The sequence below is a fragment of the Schistocerca americana genome, chromosome 10, assembly GCF_021461395.2.
Source record: "Schistocerca americana isolate TAMUIC-IGC-003095 chromosome 10, iqSchAmer2.1, whole genome shotgun sequence".
Classification (NCBI taxonomy): domain Eukaryota; kingdom Metazoa; phylum Arthropoda; class Insecta; order Orthoptera; family Acrididae; genus Schistocerca; species Schistocerca americana.
The window spans coordinates 186,546,090-186,571,153 of NC_060128.1; the positions used below are offsets into that span (position 1 = coordinate 186,546,090).

A 25,064-nucleotide genomic window follows, 5' to 3' on the forward strand; every position below is an offset into this window, starting at 1 on the left:
ACATACATACTTCATGACTCCATGTCTATTTTAATGATAAACTTTTAAGTTCAGAGAGATCCGATATACTGAAGTGTAGTAATATTCAGTTTTTTTCCTTTACTCATCATGACATCATTACTGCTACATCATTCGTAAGGAAATAAGCTTCCATTCATTAGAAAAAATAAAGAATGTCTTGCATAACAGCAGGAAGAAGTGAAGCTTGTGTCGATTCATCCTGTGAACATTCCACATCAGAGCTGATGAACAAAACTAGAAAGAGCAGAAATCAGTTTTACATTAATTTTCCTTGTGTTGTTTAATTTTTTGCCTATAAGCTCCTTACCTAGTGGGGTCATAACATTGGAGAGTGTTATACAATAACTGGTCAACACTTCATAACACTGGTTGGTGGCACACAGTCTGGCACACTGTTAAGGACTAGAGGAAAGGATGAAAGTTGTTTAGTAGTGTCAGGTCAGTTCATTTATATGTAATATTCATACTTTGTTTCGATCAGGATGAGAGTGGTAATTTGATGTACAGGGTCCAATCACATTCGTGAGACCACCACCTACATTTGACACCAACATACAATAACCACTCACAGATGGCATGTGGCAGCACTAGCAATGGAGGGTATATAAAGCGTGTCATGGGTGGTGTGGAAAACGGTGCAGTCGTTGCCATAATGCGGAAATGGAGCAATTTATCTGACATCCAAAAGGGCACGATCATTGGCTTTCTGGGCAAGGATGCAAGCATTTTCAAAAATGGCCAAGTTTGTAAACTGTTTGCATGTAGCTGCGATTGAAGTATGCTGTGCAAAAAAGCGCTATGCAAAACTGGCGCCGAGGCAACTGCAGTGAAGCACAGGCCATAAGAGGCAGAGGTGAATGATGAGTGCAAAGATACTTATGGTCAAACAGTGGTGCAACTGTTGATCAACTGACCGCACAGATGAACTAGGTGGGCCCCCAATACTGTCTCCTCAGTGACTGTTCAGTGAATGTTGCTGCATATGGACCTCCACAGCAGGCACCTGGTTTATGCACCCAAGGCCACTGCTGTTCACTGGATGGAACGAAGGATGGAATTTGCATGTCAATACTACAACTGGACGTCCAATGGGTGGCAACAGGTGATCTTTTCGCATGACTCGCATTTTACACTCCGTGGATCGACACAAAATAATGTCGACCCTTACCAAACTCCCCGGATTTAAAACCAATTGAGTATCTGTGGGACCATCGCGACTGGAATGTTTGCATCGTGGGCCCTCAACCGAGAAACCTACTGTAGCTGGCCACGGCACTGGCATTGGTTTGGCTCCACGTCACTTTTGGTATCTTCCAGAAACTCACTGACACTCTTTCAACTTGTCCACACTACAAAAGGTGGCTATTTAGACTTTTGCCAGGTGGTCACAGTAATGAGACTGGACTGTGTATTGTGTGTTGAGTGTTATAATAAGAACATAAAGTAGTCTAAAATTTTCTAGTACACAGAGTTATCAAAATAAACTATTCCGTAAAAGAATGCTTCTCACGCAAATGAGGTCAAATTAGATTTAAAAAAAAAAAATGGCCAGTGAATTTTTAAACCAGTTATTACACAAGAAACTGTTCACTGTGCAAAATTAATCTACAAGTTTTGGCCAAAGCAGGATTTGTAAAGTCAATTTTTTTCCAGTTCTTCACCTGGGGAGATCCAGACAGGAACTGGTTCAAATAATGCAGCCATGGGGCCTGGTCAACCACCTCATAGTACCTGATGTTGCCATCTCCCTGCAAATAAAGCCAAAATTAGATTAATTTCTGAGTGACGGTCTCCATGGCTACAGATTAAGTAGCTTTAAGAAATAGAGCCAGCTACTATTTTATATAATTTTATTTATGCCACAACACATTTTGGGTTTTCACCCATATTCAACTGGCTTAATACATTTATATCTTCATTACTACTACATTCTTGTTGACACCATTGGCAACTTGCTGCTGAAACACATCATGTTAATAAATACCAATAAAAAGTAACTGAAGCAGCTTACATTATTTCACACATTTAAAATACAGTCAGAGTTCACACATTTCCATAACCATAGATAACATTAAGTCAAATTATAGATTATCAAAAGAAAAACATTACTATTTTATAATAGTGATAAGAGAGAGATCACATCTATATTTTTTCTGATTTTGCTTCTGTTCTCAGCCTGGACTGAACATGCTACTAAAAAAAAATCTTAAGGAAGAACTATGGGGTCATCTGAAGAACAAGTCCCCATGTCAAAGTTGGTACCTCACAACAGAATCACAAGTGAGAATTGTTGCTGCCCGACACAGCAATGAACGAGAGGCGTCAGCATAGGCGCGCAACAACTGGAAGATTACTTACGTCACAGTGCAGCGCCACTCTGCCCCCCCCCCCCCCCCCTCTGTAATTGCCACCTACTACAAGAACAGCATCATCTTACTTCAGATCCAGAAGCAAGCGTTGGTTTAGAAGCCAGTAACATATATCAAAATTTACAGTCAACTGTACACTGATATGAGACTATCATTCTGTATTGTATCAAGTGATACAAGTACTAGTGTTCAGTGACAGTAGCCAATACATTTAGTCGTTCCTGTGGACCTGGCTTGTCCAGGTCTAGGGTGGCCTGGCAGACCTAATATATTCCCTGCCAGCTGAATTCTAAACTGATTGAAACAAGGTTTTTTTTTTCCCTGTCACTTTGTTTAGTAGAACATATGAACTGAAAAACCCAATGTCCATCAAGTAAGAGAAAATTTTCTTATATCCTTTATCACATCACTGTCACTTTTATTCAACAGTTTTGATTTCCTTGTCTGAGAATTTTTTTTTTTATATAGTATGGCACAGCTGCCGAAAAACCCTCAAAACAGATTGCTTGTAACTCACAAAATTTCGAGACAAATTGAGTATGTTATGCATCGCTAAATAGATTTCTCAGCCTTCCAATGTTATATAACATGTTGTGCCATCTATTGACAGAAAAGAAGAAACACTAAGAAGAAAGCATAGCTGCACGGCCCATCTTACAGCCGGCACTGTAATAACAGACTTGAAACCTGCAGCAGGCTGTGAGCCAGCTGTATAAACCAATGGGTTAATTGATTGAAAAGTTGGTATTATGCAGGCACTTAACAGGGTCGAAACTAGATCTTTTTAATGGCTATTTGAAAGATGCCATTTATCCTGCAAAATGTTAAAAATACTCCGTGCCTCAAGTCTTGTCGTCCCCATCCAAAACTACTGTACGGGTGCCCTTTAGAGGTAGTATTTAATAATGGAATGGGACAGTGTTTTAGTCCATGTCTCATAGCATTCAGCATGTATGTTAAAGAAGCAGTGAACAGACACAGGGAAAAATTTGTAAAGGAAATTAAAGTTCAGTGAGAAGAAATAAAAACTGTGATGTTTGCTGATAACATTGTAATATTGTCAGAGAGAAAATACCTTGGAAGAGCTGTTGACAGAATGGATAGTTTTTTGAAAAGAGTATGAGGAGGACATCAAAAAATACAAAACAAAGTTAATGCAAAGTAGTTGAATTTCATCAGGTAATGCTGAGGGGAATCAGATTAGGAAATAAAACACTAAAAGTAGTTGACGACATTCACTATCAGAGTAGAAAACTGATTGACTATGGTTGAAGTATAGGGCATAAGATATGCAGACTGACTGTAGCAAGAAAAGCATTCCTGGGGAGAAAAAATAATAAAAATAAAATAAAAAAGAGGTCCATTTGTCAACACTGAACACAAATTCAAGTATCAGGAAATATTTCCTGAAGGTATTTGTCTGGAATGTAGTCTTCTATGGAAGTCAAATATGGATTATAAGCAGTTCAGGCTGGAATGCAATAGGTGCTACAGAATAACAATGAGAATTAGGTGGGTAGATTACATAGATAATGAGGAGGTACTGAATCTCATTGGGTAAAAAAAGAAAATTTATGGCACATCCCGACTAAAAGAAGGGTTAGAAGTGGAAGTAACTTTGGGTGTGCCCCAGGGAAGTGTGTTGGGACCATTGCTGTTCATGTTTTATATTAATGATCTTGTAGACAATATTAACAGTAATCTCAGACTTTTTGTATGTGATGCAGTACTGTCTGAAAGAAGCTGTACAAATATTCAGTCAGATGTTGATGAGATGTCAAAGTGGTGTAAAGATTGGCAACTGGTTTTAAATGTTCAGTAATGTAAAATTGTGCACTTCACTTCCTATGACTACAATATCAATGAAGCACAAATGTAATGGGTGAACACATGCAAATACCTAGGGTAACACTTTGTGGGGATGTCAAATGGAATAATCACATAGGCTCAGTCATGTGTAAAGCAGGCGACAGACTTCGGTTTATTGATAGAATACTGGGTAAATGCAATCAGTCTACAAAGGAGACTGCTTACACATCACACATGCAACCCATTCTGGAAAATTGGCTGAAGTATATGGGACTCGTATCAAAGAGGACTAACAGTGATATTTAATGTATACAGCGGGAGCAGCACCAATGGTCACAGATTTGTTTGACTTGTGTGAGACTGTCGCGGAGATGTTAAAGGAACTGAAGTGGCAGGAACTTTGAGACAGACACAAACTATCCTTAGAAAGCCTACTTATAAAGTTTCATGAACCGGTTTTAAATGATGAGTCTGGGAATATACTAAAACCCTCTATGCATTGCTCACATAGGGATTGTGAGGAGAAAATTATTAATTACAGCATGCAAAGATGCATTTAAACCACCATTCTTCTCATGTTCCATTTGTGAATGGAACGGGAAGAAACATTAATAACTGGTATAATATAATGTACCCTTTGCCCTGCACTTCACAGTGGTTCACAGAGTACAGTTGTAGATGTAGACTGGTTGACATGACACATTCTGAGATATCAAGGAATTGTCAATTTGTTAGTGGAAGGAAGTCTGGGGAGTAAAAATTGCAGAGGGGAACCATAGGGATGAATATGTAAGCAGGTTCAAATGGATGTACGCTGCAGTAGTTATACAGAGGTGGGGGTCAAAATAAAATTCGTTTTGCAACACACCTTGCCTGCGAGGAACAGCACACGGGTGTCGTGGTCGTAGTAGGGGAACAGCACCCCCGAGGAGCTGTCGATGGTCTCTATGCAGAGCGGCTGGGACAGGTCACTCTGGCTCCACACGGCATACTGCCGGTCCGAGTGGCGGGAGAAGCCCGTAGTCAGGATGCGGCCCGTGTTGCCCAGGAACACCGCCTTGCACGCCTTGGTACCTGCGTGGCATACCCCTTCCTGCACGCAGAGATGAATAACAAGTCATTATTTTGTCCAGTGTGCTCCTCATCTTGACATACGGCATATGCAACTGCTGTTTCCAGTTTGATTAAATAGCTATTCCAGTTACGTAATAATGTCTTTGTTGGAAATAAGTCATTTTGCCAAAGCTTTTGGTCAGTCCAACACAGGCAGCATTCCCAAAACCTCCTCAGTGCTTATGTATCATATATCCTATCCAACTTTTCTTTCTTAATATTAACCCTTTTGCTGCTAAAGACAAGCTCTGCATTCCGTACTGAGGCTACTACACTAAGGCTGCAACGGCCTCCAAATGCTGATGCCTGTACTGGGCGATGGCATTCTGGCCAACATGAAATACTTATCATCCAATTTTTTGAAAACTACTAGGTGAAAAGGGTTGATTTTTGTATTTCTTACAGTCCTATACCTTCACTCACTAAAAAACTGAATTTCAGCATCAAATTAAGTAAAACATTGCACAAAATTGTAAAGATTTTGCAGAGGTAAAAAGGCATCGCATAAATTTTGCATGTGGTTGATTTTAGCTCATACATTGCAGTGAATGAAATAGAGATAAGATACCAAAATTTTATTTAAAATGGAGCAGAAGGATGTCTCATTTCGTTATTGGGTTATATATATCCAGCTCGAAGAAATGCATAACAACACAGTGTGCTGTCTTACAATGTATTTATTCAGTGCTGGTTTCGATCATGGACCACCCTCATAGTGGAAAAATATCTATTGTAACAACTTCACATGCCTTAAGTGTTATTTAACAAGAACTGTGTACACCACTGCTAACTTGAAAACATTAAAATGATACTTAACACCATTATACCAGCTTAAGCAAGCAGGAAACAATGAAAACAAGAAAAAAAATCTAACAGAAGTAAGTGCACAGCAACATTGCCTGAGCAATTAAGTATTATTTTAAAATTTTCAGGTCAAGAACAGTGTATACTTTTCTGGTTAAATAGCATGTATGACATGCGAGTTTCAACTCTTTGTCTTTAAAGATGTCTGCTTGTGTCTGTATATGTGTGGATGGATATGTGTGTGTGTGTGGGCGCGCGCGCAAGTGTATACCCGTCCTTTTTTCCCCCTAAGGTAAGTCTTTCTGCTCCCGGGATTGGAATGACTCCTTACCCTCTCCCTTAAAACCCACATCCTTTCGTCTTTCCCTCTCCTTCCCTCTTTCCTGATGAGGCAACAGTTTGTTGCGAAAGCTTGAATTTTGTGTGTATGTTTGTGTTTGTTTGTGTGTCTATCGACCTGCCAGCGCTTTCGTTCGGTAAGTCACATCATCTTTGTTTTTAGATATATAACCTGACATTCTGTGTCATATGTTTGTTGACTTTCAGTATTTTAAGCAGAAACATGACCCTAATGGAAATCAACAAACACATGATACAGAATGCCTGCTTAGTATTAAAAGATCATGCTCAGTTTCCTTTTTCCCCTTCATTAAATTAAGTTTCTATTATAAATACCAGGCTCACACTGTAAATTCACCTTATTTCTCATCAGTTGATAAAGTATCTCAGCATAAAAACTCTCTTCCCCCTTTTCAGGTTATGTAATTATATCTAGATGATAAAAAATATGATGTTTTCTATGCAAACACTCCATTTTCGTATCTTCTGTACAAATAATATCGTATTTATCTGTGCTTGTGACAATCATTTCTCACCCAAAAGTGGCCCGAGAATCCAAAAGATGGTTTGTGACCAAATAACTATAATTTTGCAGAACATTAGGTAGCGTTTTCCTTTCCAATAACAAACATCTGCTTGAAGAAAGCTGTTAATCACAGTGTCAGCATGTCTTCAAGAAATGGAGGTAATTTGTGCCTCTTTTTAGTAATTTTGGACTAAAATGTATTAAGAACATGCTGTGATACACTAATATACCCTGACCTACCAAAAAAGTAATAATATTTAAAGGCCGTCTTATGGTTTCACCTTAGCTATTGTTTACACGTGTTTACTCTATTTAGATTCACCTGACTGGCCAGTTTTGGCCTCACAGGCCATTCTCAAGCGCTGTAGGTGCCAACATCTCATAATGTATCTAATTATATAGCAATGGACATGCCAGTTCTGATAGCGTGCACACGTATGTGCAGACAGCAAATGTAAAACAGAATGCTTTCAGTAAAGAGTAACAGTCTCTGCTATCGTATATTTAGACACGGTATGTGCTCACTTTTGTACTTGACTGCTGCATCTACTTTATTATTATCTTCAGGTGTATGCACACCTTTTTAATATTACTTTTTTTTAAGTTATTTTTTAATTTTTGTGAAGTTTTTTAACTCTCATTATTTTCACTGTTGCTTAAATTTTTACGATGCGATTTTGTGATGACATGACACACGATTCATTGACATATTTTATTCGTTGTTTGGAATTTTTGTATCTCATGAGCAAGATGTCAGTGGATCAATCATTTCTGAAGATGGCAACTGATTGCCAAAATGTTTAATTTTCATCATATGGTTATTAAGAGACCTTGATGTGATAATAAATTAATCAATTCAAGTATTGCAAATAGACACAATTATACCTAGTTTTTGCAAATTATATGATTCTTCCTCAGGGAGTACAGAGGGATAAGTATGGGAAGGTTAGAAAGGAGGAACAGATAACACAATAGGTGATCAAAAATAGGGCATTGGTGAGCGGTCATGCCAGCTTCAGTCCAGAGATAATGAAAGGTTAGACAGCAAAGTAAAGACAAACTGAAAGACACAGAAATTAGTGGAAGCTCTATTACTAAAATGCTATCCTGGAACCCAGACCAGTTTCAGCATGTGGACAAACAAATTTGGTTTTCAATATTTCGTATGACTATTAATCGAATTTAAAAATTTAATGTGCTTTTATAACCTATTCATCAAGGGGTGTAATCTTATTTTAAAAGTTTAACACAATACGGCAGGTATTGCAGTTTGAAAGTGTGTGTTTTGAGGCAGCATAGGTCAAGGCACATAAATACACTGACTTCAGGTCCACTATTTGAGAAAGAGAGCACTAAACAATTTCCAATAAACTTCACACTTAATTTCAAACCTCTACGAAACTTTTCTGCACTGACACCTCCCACAAAATGAAAGGAAAAATGTTTGTCACTTATTACATTTTTGTTGTTCATGAAGTGAATCTAACATCAGGCATGACATTTTCATTTATCATTTCTTTACAACTAATTCCACTCATAACACAATTTGCAGACAGTATCCACATAAACCACTGAATATACCTGCAAAATTATATTCGTGGACAAAGTATAGGTCAAGAGATATAACATCGAACACTGAGATGTGTGGAAAACTAGCTTTTGCTTAAAATGGAGTACAAATTACCCAGTTATGTTCATCCAATAATTTCAAACCTTTAAAAAACGAAACTCCTCTCGAACAGGCCATGAACGCCCAAAGATACCGACCAGCCAGCGGCCCATAGGCATCATCAGATGCGGATGTGGAGGGGCATGTGGGGTCAGCACACTGCTCTCCCAGCCGCAGTCAGTTTCCGAGGTCGGGGCTGCTACTTCTCAATCAAGTAGCTCCTCAGTTTGCCTCACAAGGGCTGAGTGCACCCCACTTGTCAACAACGCTCGGCAGACCGGATGTTCACCCATCCAAGTGCTAGCTCATCCCGACAGCACTTAACTTCGGTGATCTGATGGGAACCGGTGTTACCACTGCAGCACGGCCGTTGGTTAACTTCAGACTTTTCCTGCACTTTTCCTTGCTTACATTCTTAAAATGAAATATGTAACACATTAACTCATTTGTAAAGTACTCAGACATCTGAAGCTGTTTTATGCATAGGAGTTTGATTATTTAAAGAATTGAGGGTTTACTGGTTAAGGGCGGGGAGGGGGGGGGGGGGGGGGGCGGCGGCGGCGGCGAGGATGAAAGGACGCAGAGAAATTTCAAGACTTAAAAGCCTAAAACACATACTAACATATAACTCTAAAATTTCTGCTCCCTTGATATGAATGAGTAAATGTGCAGAGTTGTATGTATTGATTTATATTACATGGTATTCTGCAAACTCATGTGACGCTTATGTATAGTAGACATTTGTCTCTGTTTGTTTTGTGCAACTTCTGTTTGAGGTATTCACTGGGCTACGGGCAGCACTGGGGCATGGCAGCCAATGTGACGCAGAACAAGTGCAGACACGTTTCACTGCCAACTGCAACTCCAAGAAATATGCAAGACAGAAAGCTTCTTTAACACTAACAAACAATGCTGGAGAAGAGAACATTGAGCTTGAGTGTACATTTTAAGCAGGCTCTTGTTTGACATATCTGAACATAATTCTCTTATTTGTCTACTGATTGAGTAGAATGAGCAAATAACTGTTTCGTGTGATGTACTACAGTTCAAGAACTGTACGGGAATACTGCACGATCATCACTGTCAGAGTTTAACATATCATTGTTAACAAATTCATGCAGCAGCTGCAGAAGGATAAGGCATACTACCAAAAAAATTGTGTGTAATGGTATTACTTAGAATTCCACTTTCTGGAGGTAAGTAAGTGGTGGTCAGAGATCCCATCCCCCTGCAATTTTACAGTTTTCTTGAGTGAATTGTTCTTTTGATACAAAGGCTACATTACAAGGGCATTAGAAATGTTATTCATTTATACAATATCAGCATAGGGTTCTTCAAGCAAAACATGCAATGCCATTCGAGACACCATCCAGATGATTCACAACAGCTTCTGCTCACCGAAAACACTATGCCTTTCCGTGGCTCGATGACCCTGAGCTTCTTGTCCTTGCACGTCGTTGCGATGAGCGAGCCGTCACGGTTGAACGACATGGAATAGATGACGTCGGGATGGCAGTCTATCACGTTTACCGCATCGCCGCTCCCCACGTCCCAGACAATCATCTGCAATGCGAACAGGGCAACCACACCCGGTTACATCACCATTCAGTCGACACACAATGCATTCCTCCAGAGGCCAGGTTACAGATGTCTTGTCTCTGAGACAGAAATAAGTTATGATTACTCTTTTCAGAAAACAAGATGCCCACAGCTTTGAACGTGCAGAGTTTCTGAGCAGAAGATAAGCAGTAAATATAGGCTATAAATACAAAATGTTATCTCTAGTATCACCAACACAGGGAAATCTAGCAAGACAATCACACTTTTATATTGATGTCCTTCTACGCAAGAAAGAATCATTCAAAATGAAAGTACAACAAACCAAAGAAAAACATATTGCTTATTATAAGCAACTGACCAACTGTTTTGTTACACAACAACATAACTAGAGGATGCAATGCCACACACAAGGAATCTTTCAGTTCAAATGTGTGTTTTAGATCATTCTTTCCACCCATTTCTATACATCTGGACCACAAACCACCTAATGCTTTTTGGTTGCGGAACAAAGTTGTCAAGCCATTTGCAGAGATACCAACCTGTTTGGAATTTCAGCTAGTCTCCTGCAAGACACCGGTACAGTCTCTGAACTTCTTATTTGTAGCTTTTGAGACATACAGAATGTGTGTCACTGCATGGCATCATTTTTTTCAATAAGCACAGTGCAGTAACTTACTCACTTTGTCCTGGCAGTCTTGGAAAACATTTATCTTGCCTCTGATGTGTAGCATTTGTATCACAGATCATCCTCTGCAATTCTATGAGTTGATGGTTTACTTCAATTGCAAATTATTGACTTGGATTTTCCAATATCAGAGCTTGAACACTTTTGACATCAGGGGTCCTCACCATTCACTGTCTACAGAGTGTCATTTCTTTATCTGCAACTGGAATATTCATTTGACAGTACCTACTGCAACCTACATCCTTCTGAATCTGCTTAGTGTATTCATCTCTTGGTCTCCCCCTATGATTTTTACCCTCCACGCTGCCCTCCAATGCTAAATTTGTGATCCCTTGATGCCTCAAAACATGTCCTACCAACCGATCCCTTCTTCTAGTCAAGTTGTGCCACAAACTTCTCTTCTCCCCAATCCTATTCAATACCTCCTCATTAGTTATGTGATCTACCCACCTCATCTTCAGCATTCTTCTGTAGCACCACATTTCGAAAGCTTCTATTCTCTTCTTGTCCAAACTGGTTATCGTCCATGTTTCACTTCCATACATGGCTACACTCCATACAAATACTTTCAGAAACGACTTCCTGACACTTAAATCTATACTCGATGTTAACAAATTTCTCTTCTTCAGAAACGATTTCCTTGTCATTGCCAGTCTACATTTTATATCCTCTCTACTTCGACCATCATCAGTTATTTTACTCCCTAAATAGCAAAACTCCTTTACTGCTTTAAGTGTCTCATTTCCTAATCTAATCCCCTCAGCATCACCCGTATTAATTTGACTACATTCCATTATCCTCGTTTTGCTTTTGTTGATGTTCATCTTATATCCTCCTTTCAAGACACTGTCCATTCCGTTCAACTGCTCTTCCAAGTCCTTTGCTGTCTCTGACAGAATTACAATGTCATCGGCGAACCTCAAAGTTTTTACTTCTTCTTCATGAATTTTAATACCTACTCCAAATTTTTCTTTTGTTTCCTTTACTGCTTGCTCGATATACAGATTGAATAACATCGGGGAGAGGCTACAACCCTGTCTCACTCCTTTCCCAACCACTGCTTCCCTTTCATGCCCCTCGACTCTTATAACTGCCATCTGGTTTCTGTACAAATTGTAAATAGCTTTTCGCTCCGTGTTTCCCATAAGGTGGCTGATAGCAGTACACAATAAAACTCAGTTTTCCCGTTTTATCGCTGCTAAAACTTTTGTTTTTCCTCACTACTGTATATAATAACTCTCATTCGATTCTGAGACAACTAACTAGCATACAGAACTAATGTCCTTCATAGCTTATAGTTTCATATCACACCTCGATGATGAAATGCATTTTTCTTTCTTTCTTTCTTTTTTTTTTTTTTTAATTCTGGTCATAGTGACTGTTACACTTAATTTCCTACAACTTAGCAACATAAAATTTGAAGGGTCTGCAGTGAAAAACGTGGTGGCCGACTACTTTACATTTGTTTCATTTTAGGTGATATGTTGCTGTGTACTGAATGTAGCTAACAAATCGAAATTGTTTTCAAGGTTGGAAGAAGCAACATCTCACTAGAGTATACATCAAATGTAAGTTGGAGTATTTTATTTGAGTGTGCTGCCTGCTTATGCAGTGTGTTGCTAGCCTGCAGCCCAGCCGTGAATGATTCATTTAAGTAGATACACGTTTCTGATATTACTTACAGTGATTTATTGTTGTACTTATAGCTGGAAGAAAATAATGACGAAAACATTCCACACCAAAAGTTACCTAATGGAAAAGTTGAAACACATCTTATATTTAGGACAAAGCCTGCCAAAAGTTTCTTGGTGACACTTATCAATCATCACCTGTTAAGCAAACATATTTTGTATTGCATTATACGTTAGAGCCAACTTGCAGGTGTGGGTCTAATTCTAAATTTGAAAACTTCATTTGAAGTCATTCCTAAGTTATTTCAAAATAAATTTGCTGACTGCAAATATCTTTGCATCACCTTTGTTAGGTATACTACCCATTAGCGACATGAAAATTTGTGCCGGACAGAGACTCAAACCCAGATTTTCCCCTCTCACCGTGAGCGGTTGCAGCAACCAATCTGCGCACACCAATTAATTTCGAATTAATTTCACGCAGCTGTCAATCATCATTAATTACTTTTCACCCATACATTCAATTAAATAATGCCAATGTCTTACTTTCAGGCTGAATACATGAATTAAAATTCCAGCATTGATACAAAGAGAAATTCATGCAGAGTATTCCATAACAGCTGTTTCTGTTGAAAGTGAAGTTGATTTATAGGATCAAAGTCTCAAAAAATAAAAATTAATAATGAAGATAAAATTGCTGCAAGGAAAAAAAAAATGAACAAAGTATCTTCGTTACCATCTGAAGCTAAAAGCAGTGGCAGTTCACAACTTGCACAGGTGGCTAGCTTGTGATATAATTTTTTAGCTAAACATTTATCATATGTTCCATTAGCATTCCCTTTTGTAGAAGTTTCCCTTTAGTCGGTTAGATTACTTCCGTTTCGTATGAATGTCCATTTCGCACCACAGTAATAAGCAGCCATCATTTTGCGTTTGCTTGGATTCAATATGGTATCAAGCACAATGCTTAACTTCATACAAATCAAAATAGCTGGCCTTTGCTTTCCTTTTTATATGCTGTCTATTCTGTTCCTCATAATGAAAGACTAGTGTTACTGTCATTGTGTTCTTGCTTGTAAGGTGGAGTAAAGACCATTGCTTATAGGCAGGAAGAAAATACAAAGAAAGAACTGCTTTACACTGAAGCTAATTGACATGAAAATATGACATATAAGCACAGTAGCATTTCATAAGCTCACCAGGTGGTCAAAGCCTGCGCTGACGAGGATGTTCTCTGCCGTCGGGTGCCACTCGATATAGCCGACACGGCGTTTGTGCCCGTGCAGGTCCACGATCCAGTCTGAGAGGTGTGTGGCCAGTCCATTGTCGGGTATGTACCACAGCTTCACCTGCAATGCATTATTAGGACATGTGCTTCCTATTACAAAATCACTGTAAATTAATAAGCACATAAATAACAGCAAAAAAGTTACGAAACTTCACATGCTGAACACCCAAGGGACTGGGTGATTATATGGTCTATGAAACATTTTAATTTGTGTAAGTGAATGACTGAACATAATTTAGCAAATGATGCAGTACGTGAAAGAGAAACATTCAAAGATTTTTTCGAACATTATGCTGACAAGTTAATTTGGAAAACCACGAAAAGGTGCACCAGTGGCTGTAGTTGCTGAAAATGGTAGTTAGAATTTGCCCGCTGCCACTGGAAGTGACTGGTCAAAGAACTTCCAGTGGCAAATTTCACAAGACACCACTGGTTTATAACAGCAAAGTGAAATGAAGAGGACGGATGTTTTTACAATGTGTAAGATGAAGAATGAACTTGGTTTGATTTAGAAATCCTCGCGATTTTTCACATAAAAAAACCTGGAGGCATTACTTTTCTGCACACCCTTGTACTTGTGAATGAAAATCTTAAAACAACTTATACATAAAATAAGAAAACTACAACCACTTACCTATAGAGGTTTGGTGCATGGCGCACCGAAATACGTAATACGAAATAGTTAACACTAGCTTTCGAGCTCTTACTATTTTTCTAGTAAGAGTACTGAGGTGTAACGTGATGCCCCACCTTTTCCTCACAATCAGATGAAAGATGTTTCTGTTAAAATGTTGTTTAGGTAGTTAGCATGTAGTGAACTTTCCACTGTGTGCACACTGGTTTGATGAATGTACAGAGTCGGAGCCAGACGTGTGAGCAGAGAATGTTACCATGGTGCAACACTGATTGGGTGTCCCCATCTGCTGTGAAGGAGTCTATTCTTTGGCACTGTGGGTTGGTGGTGGTTTGAAAGCCAGAGAATGTGAGGTGCTGCCTACAATGACAAATCCAAGAAACAGCTGAACGAAGTTGAAGAGAAATGTCATTCCCTTCTGTTCTGAGATTCAGTTCAGAAATGGTGTCCTAATTAAAAAGAGATCAGATCAACAACATACGTAAGAGTTCTTTAAAAAGCAATTATGCCACTCTGTAGCCTGAGTACTACAAAGTTCCCTTCCAGCCTTCGAACTTCTGTAGATGGAGAAGAAGCCACACAGCAAGAGTTGATGACACTTGGTAGGAGGTCCACTGTATCAAGAGAATTCTAGAAAGGTGACAGTACAAGAAGATAGATAGGGTAAAAAGCATAATCGATAGCATCAGGATGACAGATTTTTTGGAAGGTAACATGTCTTCTAGGCTCAGTACAGCTACAGAATAGCACTGTTATATGCCAGTACACACATTCAGACAAACAACCACACAGACAACCAAAAGCACACACTGTTAGTAGCAGCCAGACTGATTAGTGTATATTATCGAAAGCAGTTGTCTTGGTACCACGGAGGTCGAGAAAGACAAACGAGGTGAGGATGGGTAGCAGGATAGTCTGAGGCAGTTCTTTTGCAGGATGATTTGGAGGCTACACAAGACAATACCAGTTCTGAGGGTAGAGATTATGCGGGACAGAGAGAGCGACTTGGAAGGGAGTGGGGGGGGGGGGGGGGGGGGGGCAGGTGGGAGGAAGGAGAGGAGGGTGATAATGGAGAGAGGGAGGGCATGGATTAAGGGAGGGGGGAGGAAGGGAGGAGAGAGAGAGAGAGAGAGAGAGAGAGAGAGCTTATCTTCAGAAACACTCACTCTTGCAACTGCTAACTAACTTACCGTGCAGTCGTCAGAACATGATGCAATTATGTTGTCGTTGAAAGGATTCCACTTAATGTCGAGGACAGGACCCCTGTGGCCCGTTACCCTGCTGGCATTAAAATCCAAGCGACCAGTCTGCAAAATATACATTACGTTGGAAAAACCTTCCCTCTTAACTGTCAAGAAGCAGCAAAAGTTTTAACAACAGTATCCTTCAAACTGCCATTACATATATGCAACATTAATTCAGTATAAATTGTTTCTATGTTCAAAAACAGAACTCGTCAAGGTCTGTAATTATAGATGATGTTACATTAGGAAACGGAAATAAATTCAAAGATTACTGTATGAATTATTCTGAAGGAAAATCTACATATACTGATGCTCTTTTTATTCTTAACAGTTTATGGAATACAGTACATCCATTTGATAGGCACAGTATTTGCAGTGTTAACCAGTTACTGCCCACACAAATTGAGTTTACACTTGGCACAGTGGTTGATGGACGTGACTGTAAATGGGAAATTCCTTTACGGCCACTCCCATCAACCAGCATGCAGAGTGTCAACTTAGTTTGCACGGACAGTATATAGGAACATCATTTGCAATCCATCTTCACTAGATTGCTCTTTGTAAGGATGGGTAAAGACCACTGCCTACAGGCAAGAAGCATAAGCAATGGAAGAATTGCTTGCTCCCATTTTGAATGTGTGTGCTCAAGTTAAAGAATAGTCAAGACACCTGTTCTGCAGTGCTATATCTGTACAGGTGAGCAACAAAATTCACTGAAGTCACCTCTGACAGTTTTCCATATTTTATTTTAAATCTGCTTTGAGAAGGCACCATCTGTAGAGTTATTATCACCTGCATCATTCCCACTCCTGACATTTAACTATCAGTTATATCTGAGCAATGAGGATATGTTTGTATGAAGCATCCTCTTCAGAATCACCCATACTATATGCAACATTTCAATGCACACGTACGAACGGGAGTCAGATGAAAGCCTTGAATATGTATTTAAAAATCAAGATTTTATGTAAGTGTTCTGTAACCAATAATGTAGGGGATGCCCTATTGGCAGCGGCATACTACAGACAAGCGGAAGGTGGCTGCAACACCATTTTAATATGACTGCACCACTTGTGACATACATAGAGGAAGAACAGCATTCTGTTATATGTTTTCTGAGCAGTGAAGGTACAAAATCTATTTAAATCCAGTATCCATGAAACTATGAAGGTCCAGTGTGAAGATGTTTGGTTTGTGGGGCGCTCAATAGTGCGGTTATTAGTGCCCAGTTCCAGTGTGGTGATGCACATCTGTCACTGCAGCAAGTGTACAAATTGAGTAGAAAGTTTGGAAATGGCGTGACTTCTGTGACAAACGTTCAGTGGCCAGGTCAGGCACACTAAATTGTGACACCAGAGTCTACTGCAGCAGTTGAAGCCATTGTGATGGCAAATCACTGTGTGATGGTGGATGAAGTAGCCACAAATCTGACCATTAGTCATGGCTCAGCATATCACATTATTCAGAAAACACTTAAGTTTTGCAAAGGGTCTGAAATAGTAGCTCACTACGGAAGTGAAAAAGCAACACATTGACATCTGAGAAGAACTTCTGTGACACTTTGAATCAGAAGGTGACATCTCCTTCATGAGAATTGTTACAGGAGATGAAACTTTGGTATACTTCCACAAACCCAAATTGAAAAGTGCAAGCAAGGAATGGTGCTATTTCTCATCACCAAAACCCAACAATTTCTGGGTGCAGTCATCCACACAGAAGGTATCACTGACTCTTTTGGGATAAATGAGGTGCTGTCTCTGAACATTAGGTGATACACCATCACCAGCATGTTATAATCCAATATGTTAAAAAATCAGTTTTGGACAGTGATAAGATCAAAGCGACATGGATTTCTGACTGCAGGTGTCTTTTTGCAACATGACAATGCTCTGCCCCATAACACTCATGCAACACTTGCAGCCATCGACAGCCTGCAATCTGATACTCTGCCACAACTGCATCAAATGTTTACCACATGTTTAGACCATTCCAAGAAGGGATGGGAGGAAAGAAATTTCATTACGATGAAGAAGTGCATCAGGCTCTGTACAAGTGCCCATGCACATCAAGGGAAGATTTTTTTTTTTCTTTCTTCTTCTTCAGAGGAGTCAATGCAGTTCCTACATGCTGCAGGATCTGTGTTTAATAACAGGGAGACTATGTCAAAAAATGACACATTTGTGTTCCACTTTTGTTCAAAAAATGAAAACTTTAAAAAAAATTAAGGTTTTCACTGACACTTCCTCATATTTGTACCTGAATCACAGTGCGTATGAATTTCAGTGATTAAAACTTTCTGCACATTACCGTCATGTTAAGCTGGCAAACTGTGATAGACTGTGATAGCAGTCTGCTTTTTGATGCCTGCATAAGTATTTGACACTGAATAAAAATGGAGCCAGAAAAAATATTCAGGTTGTAATTACAATGTTTTTCACCGATCCTGTCATTCTGAAGACACTGTTGAACAATCAATCTGTTACTGTTGCAAAAACATACACAAGTGCAAACAAGAATGTGACAAAATATGCTGTTGAAGTTTGCCACTGTACATTTACTTGATAACGAAATAATAACTAAAAACTGAAATGTGCTGAATTATCATTAATTGATATATTAATGTGTGTTATGTACAAAGGTATATTATATGTAAAACTGTTAATATTAACAAAAAATCCAAATATCTCTTGCACATTGTGCAGCTGTAGATGAAATGGATCAATAAAAAAAATTATCTAAATAATTCAATTTCTGCAAACACAGTCCATGAGAAACTGATTACATGGAACAGTAAGAAACAACAATACCTTCTGATCACCAACCACTTATTACCACCATAGTTGTCAAATCCTCAATTTTTTTCAGTTATTTTACACAGTCAAAAACTTTCAGCCATATACTTTCACTTAATATGATTAAATTCTGCTGGTATGATTGCAGGAAACAAACAACCGTGATCTAATATTAAACAATATATCACATTCTTTCCAGAAATGTGTTTTGAATTAAAGAAATTCACCCTCTATCTATGAACAGTGAAAGGGAAAAGTCTTTGGAAAACCTGCAGAATTTCCTGCCAAAAAGATCATTCAGCAAACACTAGAAAGAAATTTTTCTCAGGTGATGAAGAATAGAGAGAGCAGTTTTAATACATACTCATTAAAAATAGAATATATCCACAGGAAGTAAGAGCTGTTCTACTTTTTTTCTTTTACTGTGCTTAAATCTGTAGTCTGTAAGCTACCATATAGTACGTGGTGAAGAAATAAAAAATACCAGTGTTGCCTTGTTATAGTTTGGACCATGGTAGTCACGGAACCACATATGTGCAATAACTTAGGTCAAAAAGAGCAGTCAGAGGAATTTCTCTCACTGTGGAGCAAGCCATTAGCAAGACATCCTTGGCAAAGTATTATGGAAAAAAAGGGAGAGATTATTGAATCACCTGTTAAGGCACTAGAAGGTGCAGATGAAGAGTAGAATGTGTGGAAGTGATTATTCAAGTTTGATGGGAAGAGCAGATACACGCAGCAGCACTGGGCTATTAAAAATAAACAAATGTTTGTAGCTATGTAGCAGATGCATGATTGGGAAAGGAGACTTTGAAGGTCACACTGCATCACTGTGTAATCAGCATGCAATTGAAATGGATAGTGTATTGTGTCTCCTGCCAGCTGCGAAGTATTTATACCAATCGCTTCATGTAAGTGGGAGACAATGCTGTAGAGATTTGTCATCAATTGTGTCATATAAGGGTGTGTGACTACGAGTGATCGTGTTGCAAAGGAGTGGTGCAGATAATTCAAGGTGGAGTGCACAGTTGAGCTTAATGAAAGTGGTCTAGGGAGACATTCAGATGCAATTGATAAACCTGAGTATTCTGTTTGTGAATTTGTAGGCATTAGTTATCGGCTAATAACTTCTGAACTTTCTGAAGGCGTGCCTCATATTTCAAGGACAACCTTCTTTAACACTGTCATAGAAAGGTTACCTTAAGTTATGCGCATAATGTCTACCAAAATGTGAACCGATGTTCACGCAAAACTGGAAGAGTGAGTTTGGCCTAAATGCTCCTTAAGCACTGCCATGAAGTGGGGGAACTTTGACAACAGATTTCATGAGTGTAACACATGGGAACACTGTGGTATCATAGATGTATTGAGACACTTACAAATCTCTGAAAGTCAATCCAAAACAAACAGTGCAGTATGATTACGAAAGGAATCACCCTCCTTCACGATAATGGTTGACCTCATACTAGACTATAGGGAGGATCTGCGAAAATCTTGCAGCCAAAAAGACTTGTTTTTCCTTCATTTGATTAATGAAGGAAAAAAGTCTCTTTGGTTGTGAGATTTTCAAAGATCCTCCCTATAGTCTAGACATGGCACCATGCAACTCATATTTATCCCAATAAAGAGGCGCAACCAAAAAATTACCATAAGGATTCTCTCAACAACTTGCTGAAGCACCAGGTGGCACCATTCTTTGATGATGGGATAAAGAAGCTAGTGTCACAGTACGACAGATGTTTGAATTTGGGTCACAATTATGTGGAGAATTAACGTCAAAATGTAAGCACAGATTGTATATTTAAGGAAATTAGTTTTTATAACACATCTGAGGTTAACTTATTATAAGACAACTGTGAGTATTCACTTATTGCATTAATGCAAGACAGGGCCCAATACAGAATGGTATCAAAGGATACGAATGACTGATGAGGGGTAGAAAGGATGCACATGGAGCCACCTTCATCACAAACTGACACCACAGATTAATGCGGTCAGAAGCTCCCTCTAGACTGTATTTGGAAATGAGCAGATAGGGCAAATTTTTGGGCAGGCCGCCTAAAAATAGCTGTCAAACAAAGTCAACTCTAATGAAACTTTTTCTTGGCCTTGTCAGAATTTAAAACTTAATTTTATCCATTGTTTACAGTGTTGCAGTGACTGTATTACTTTGGTAATAACAAAGAAAAACCACCTTCAGCAACAAATCACGATTTCATTAAAATGTGTGATGCATTTCGAGCCCCGGTGGCTTATCTTCAGTCTACGCCAACTTCACATTTCGTTTAAACAAAAAGTAAAGTTGATGTAGACTGTCAAAGCATCTGAAGATAAGCCTCCAGGGCTTGAAATGCATTGTCCATTTTAATAAAATCATGATTTGTGGCTGAAGGCAGTAGTTCTTTATTATTAAGAATTTCAAACATTTGAAGAAACTTTCAATTATTTTATCATTATACACTGCCTGACAAAAAAAAGCGAATTACCCAGAAGACACAGTTGGGTGCCAATGTAACTTTGGACACGTAACTTTGGGTACGTAAATGATCGAACTCGCAATTCTCTGGAATGGAAAAAATGGCCACCAGAGTGCACTAGGGCTGTTCGTGTTTAGTGCCATTACCAGGGCCGTAGGGTATACAAGGGCTGTGAACAGCGTCAGATGTTGACTCCTTACAGCACAGAACACAGGGATTGCTCATACTCTTGTGAGACAGCGTTATCAGCACCCGACAGAGTTAGAAAGAGGCCTCACTGTGGCTTGTCACTTGTCCAACTGGTTAAATCGTGCACTCATCAGACTTGTGGGGCATTTGGACATACTACTGCTGCTACTGCTGATTAAGAATTTAACTCCTCCCGAACAGGCCATGAAGGGCCAACACTACTGACCAGCCGTCAAGTCATCCTCAGCTCATAGGCGTCACTGGATGCGGATATGGAGGGGCATGTGGTCAGCACACCACTCTCCCGGCCGTATGTCAGTTTCCGAGACGGGAGCCACTACTTCTCAATCAAGTAGCTCCTCAGTTTGCCTCACAAGGGCTGAGTGCACCCCGCTTGCCATCAGCGTTCGGCAGACCGGATGATCACCCATCCAAGTGCTAGCCCAGCCTGACAGCGCTTAACTTCGGTGATCTGACGGGAACCCGTGTTACCACTGGGGCAAGGCCGTTGGCAATTTGAAGAAGCTAAATATCAAAGACCATCAGTCACTTATTCAACCCATACGACATAATATGTATATCCTATCTGACTGTGTCTGAAATTGATCCTATGTGAAAGTGAGACGACGTTTTCTAAAGGTTTCCATAAGGTGTATCAGAGGGAGGACGTGGGCACCAGTCTGGTATTCACTTAGTGAAATGTGGGATACTGCCTAAAAGCTATGTCCAGGCTGGTCGGCTCACCGACCTACACTGTTGCTCCGAGGGGCAGATTTGACCTGGGCCTGGCTCACCTTCCCTAGTCTGGGAAAAAGAGCATTAAAGGCACTTGGATTTGACAGTAAGACAAAGTTAAACTGCATGGGAATGTGACAGTAGTCATACTTGTCAGTGTTCCACCTGACCAAATCTGACCACCAGAAAGGCAGGACAGCCATATTGTGCATCGTGTACATCGTAAACTCTTCACATCTGTGAAGAAGTAATGGACTCCATGCAACATTCTGTGTCATTTCATACAATTGGTCAGACTAGTAACAGCCACCGGACTATGGAATTACTATCCCACGAGTAGGCCGCCACTAACACAAATGGTTGTGTTTGGAGTGGTGTTGCGACTGGGAAGCACGGACTGCTAACAAATGGGGTCGCATCGTGTTCAGTAACGAATCACAGTTCTGAATTAACCTAGATGAAGATTGTTGGCAGCGATCTGGGACGATTCCATTCTTGCAATGTCTTGAGATGCACTGCAGTGTTAGTCCTGGCATCACAGAGTGGGGAACAATCAGGTACGAATTCAGGTCAGGGCCAGTAGTGATTCGGAGAACTCTGACTGCACAGTGATATGTTGTACAAGTCCTGCATCCTTGTGTGTTACCCCTCATGGAACAATATCGTAGGATCATTTTTCAACAGGACTATGCCCATCTACACACGGCACGACCTCTCCGAGTTGTCTGCGAGACGGTGAGGCACTTCCACGGCCAACACGATCCCCAGATCTGTGCCCGATAGACCATGTGTGGGACCAGTTCAGATGTAGACTCCGTCAGTGCCAGTATCTGGGATGTCGAGGACCAGTTATGACAGTTGTGTGTCAGCTAGCCTCGGGAGAGGCTACAATCTTTTTATGACACCCTTCCCAACTGAATTAATTCACACGTTCATGGCTAGAGGGGATGCAATGTCATATTGGTAAGTGAGCTCATACTGCTAAGTCATTTGAAAATTTGACTATTTTGTTATCGGTGAAATAACATCTCGTACCCTCTTAATTTGTGAAATTTCATTTCGTTTTCTCATTCCCATCTAGGTGCTTCACTTTCTTTGTCAGGCTGTGTATATTATTAAAATAAATTTCCTTTTCAACTTACATGCTGCAATAAAAGAAGCAACAGACTGTAACAAAAATGTTGTGTGAAAACTGCCACTCACCTCAGAAATTGGCAGCACAACAAAAGTGCCCCCACCTGCAACCTCCGTAACGACGGCGACAAATTTCGGGTTGACTGCGCAGAAATGGCCATCGTGTGCATTTTTCGTTATCTTGATGTTTTCGTAGCAGTGCTCGCGTTTCGCCGGGGCTCCGTACACGTGGCGGAACTTGGAGCTCCGCACACCACGAAACCACAGCTGGTCGGAATGTTGAAATGATTTTTTAGCAAAGGACATAAAAGCAGCTCTCTACATCATCAGGTGAAATTTCTTAAACTTGTGGCATATATTATGCTTGGTAGGATCTTAAAAACCTATACTTATTTGGAGAAAACATCGGGTACAGGGGGAAGACACTACAAGAATGAGATCTATTCATAAATTTCCTCAGATTTTTCAGCATCACTTAAATAGGGTTTCTTCATATGGTTATGAAAGGACTAGTCTCTTAATGAAGAATTCCAGGCTGGAACTCTGTTCTTATTTTCCTTTACCCCTTCCCGAACCCCCCAGAAAAGTATATTTTTGGCTATGAAACTAAAACAGAGACCTGTCTAAAACTTTTATTCAAAAGTGAGATTTTCTCTAACCACAAAATATTTTTATATACATGATAATGGTGATTTATAATGCATATCACATAACAAAAGACATTTAAAAATGGAAAAAAAAACAGTTTTTGTCAGGTGTGTCCTCACACACAGTTTCACTGTCCATGATATGAAACAGGATAAAGCAATTTTTGTCAGTCTATCCACCTGATTGATGGACAAACTACCAAACTCTCCAAGGACATGAAAGGGGAATTATTTTGAAGTAAATTAAAATCTTTTCTCATAGGGTAATGTTTATATTCATTTGATGAATTTTATTATACTGCTTACTATATGAACCGGTAGTATAACAGCTGTAAAGTACTAAGGGTATAAAATTTATATAAGATGCAACAATTGTTGCAATAATTGTAATACTATTATTTCTGACTGTTGCGAAAGCTGTCATTTTGATGGCTCTACACAAGGAAAATGTAAATAAATAAAACTAAATAAAAAAAGACTTAAAATTTTCTTTTACTGCTGACTTTCCTGCAGATGTACTGAGAACAAATCTGGGTGGAATATTGCTACACATTTGCTCTGCCTATCTGCCACAGTTCAAGTTCTCAGTCCTCTTATTTATTTAAATTTGCACAACAACATTTTATGTATTAAAAAAAGAAAGAAAGAAAGAAAACAGTAGCTGAGGTGGGAGAGGGAGGAACACATTGTTTCACAGCATTTGAGTTCTTTGTCTCAGTGAATGAAATGTAGACAGCAAATGGGTTCCACGGCTCGAATACAGTACAATGCTGTAGGTAAGAGGGGAGAGCAGGGCAGAGCCTTGATGAGAGGGAATTGGAGCAACTCAGTAAACTGAGGGACAGGAAGCAGGGCCAACGGCCCGGACAGGCATGGCACCTCACCACCAACAGGCAGCCCAATACATACCGCTATACTGGGCAACCAACTTTCATTTGCTGCTTGCATCTCTGTTCTCCCTAAGGCTAATTACTTTTGCCTCAAATAAATGAACATCAAGGGTTTAATTGCCTTTGGAGTCACAATAATATATATTTTATTTCATGCGTTTCTAGGATTTTGGTGCCCATTACTTGCTCCAGATAACTAATAAAAAGTCTCTTCATCCTAGGATACAGTGTAAATTACATTGAGCTGTCAGAGAAAGAAAAAAATATATAAATGGAAATTGTTATTTTCTGCAATCCTTTCTTTATTCTTCCTGTGAATGAAAGAGACTTTTACAGTATCTTAATAATGCAAATGAATGAATTGGTAAAGTAGGTTTTAACTGGCAACTGCTAATGTGGTGTAAGGGATTTTGGTAACTTCAAACAATCAGACAGATCAGTTTTCTGTTACACCACACAGCTCTTAATTTATAGTCTTGATTGCTGAAGCAATTTTCAATAAAATCAA

At 39.4% G+C, this 25,064-nt stretch overlaps 1 protein-coding gene across 4 annotated transcripts in view; it reads right to left on the reverse strand.

The window, feature by feature from the left end:
* The window catches only part of LOC124552411 (coronin-2B-like), a 112,401-nt gene that overhangs the window by 50,620 nt on the left and 36,717 nt on the right, over positions 1 to 25,064 (reverse strand). For all 4 annotated transcript variants that reach the window (XM_047126676.1, XM_047126677.1, XM_047126678.1 and 1 more), the window contains 6 exons: positions 23,089 to 23,286; positions 15,639 to 15,755; positions 13,726 to 13,875; positions 10,049 to 10,213; positions 5,068 to 5,292; positions 1,683 to 1,769 (listed from right to left, as the gene is read on the reverse strand). In XM_047126676.1, the coding sequence (XP_046982632.1) occupies positions 1,683 to 1,769; positions 5,068 to 5,292; positions 10,049 to 10,213; positions 13,726 to 13,875; positions 15,639 to 15,755; positions 23,089 to 23,286 (942 nt within the window). The remainder of the gene's footprint in view (positions 1 to 1,682; positions 1,770 to 5,067; positions 5,293 to 10,048; positions 10,214 to 13,725; positions 13,876 to 15,638; positions 15,756 to 23,088; positions 23,287 to 25,064) is intronic.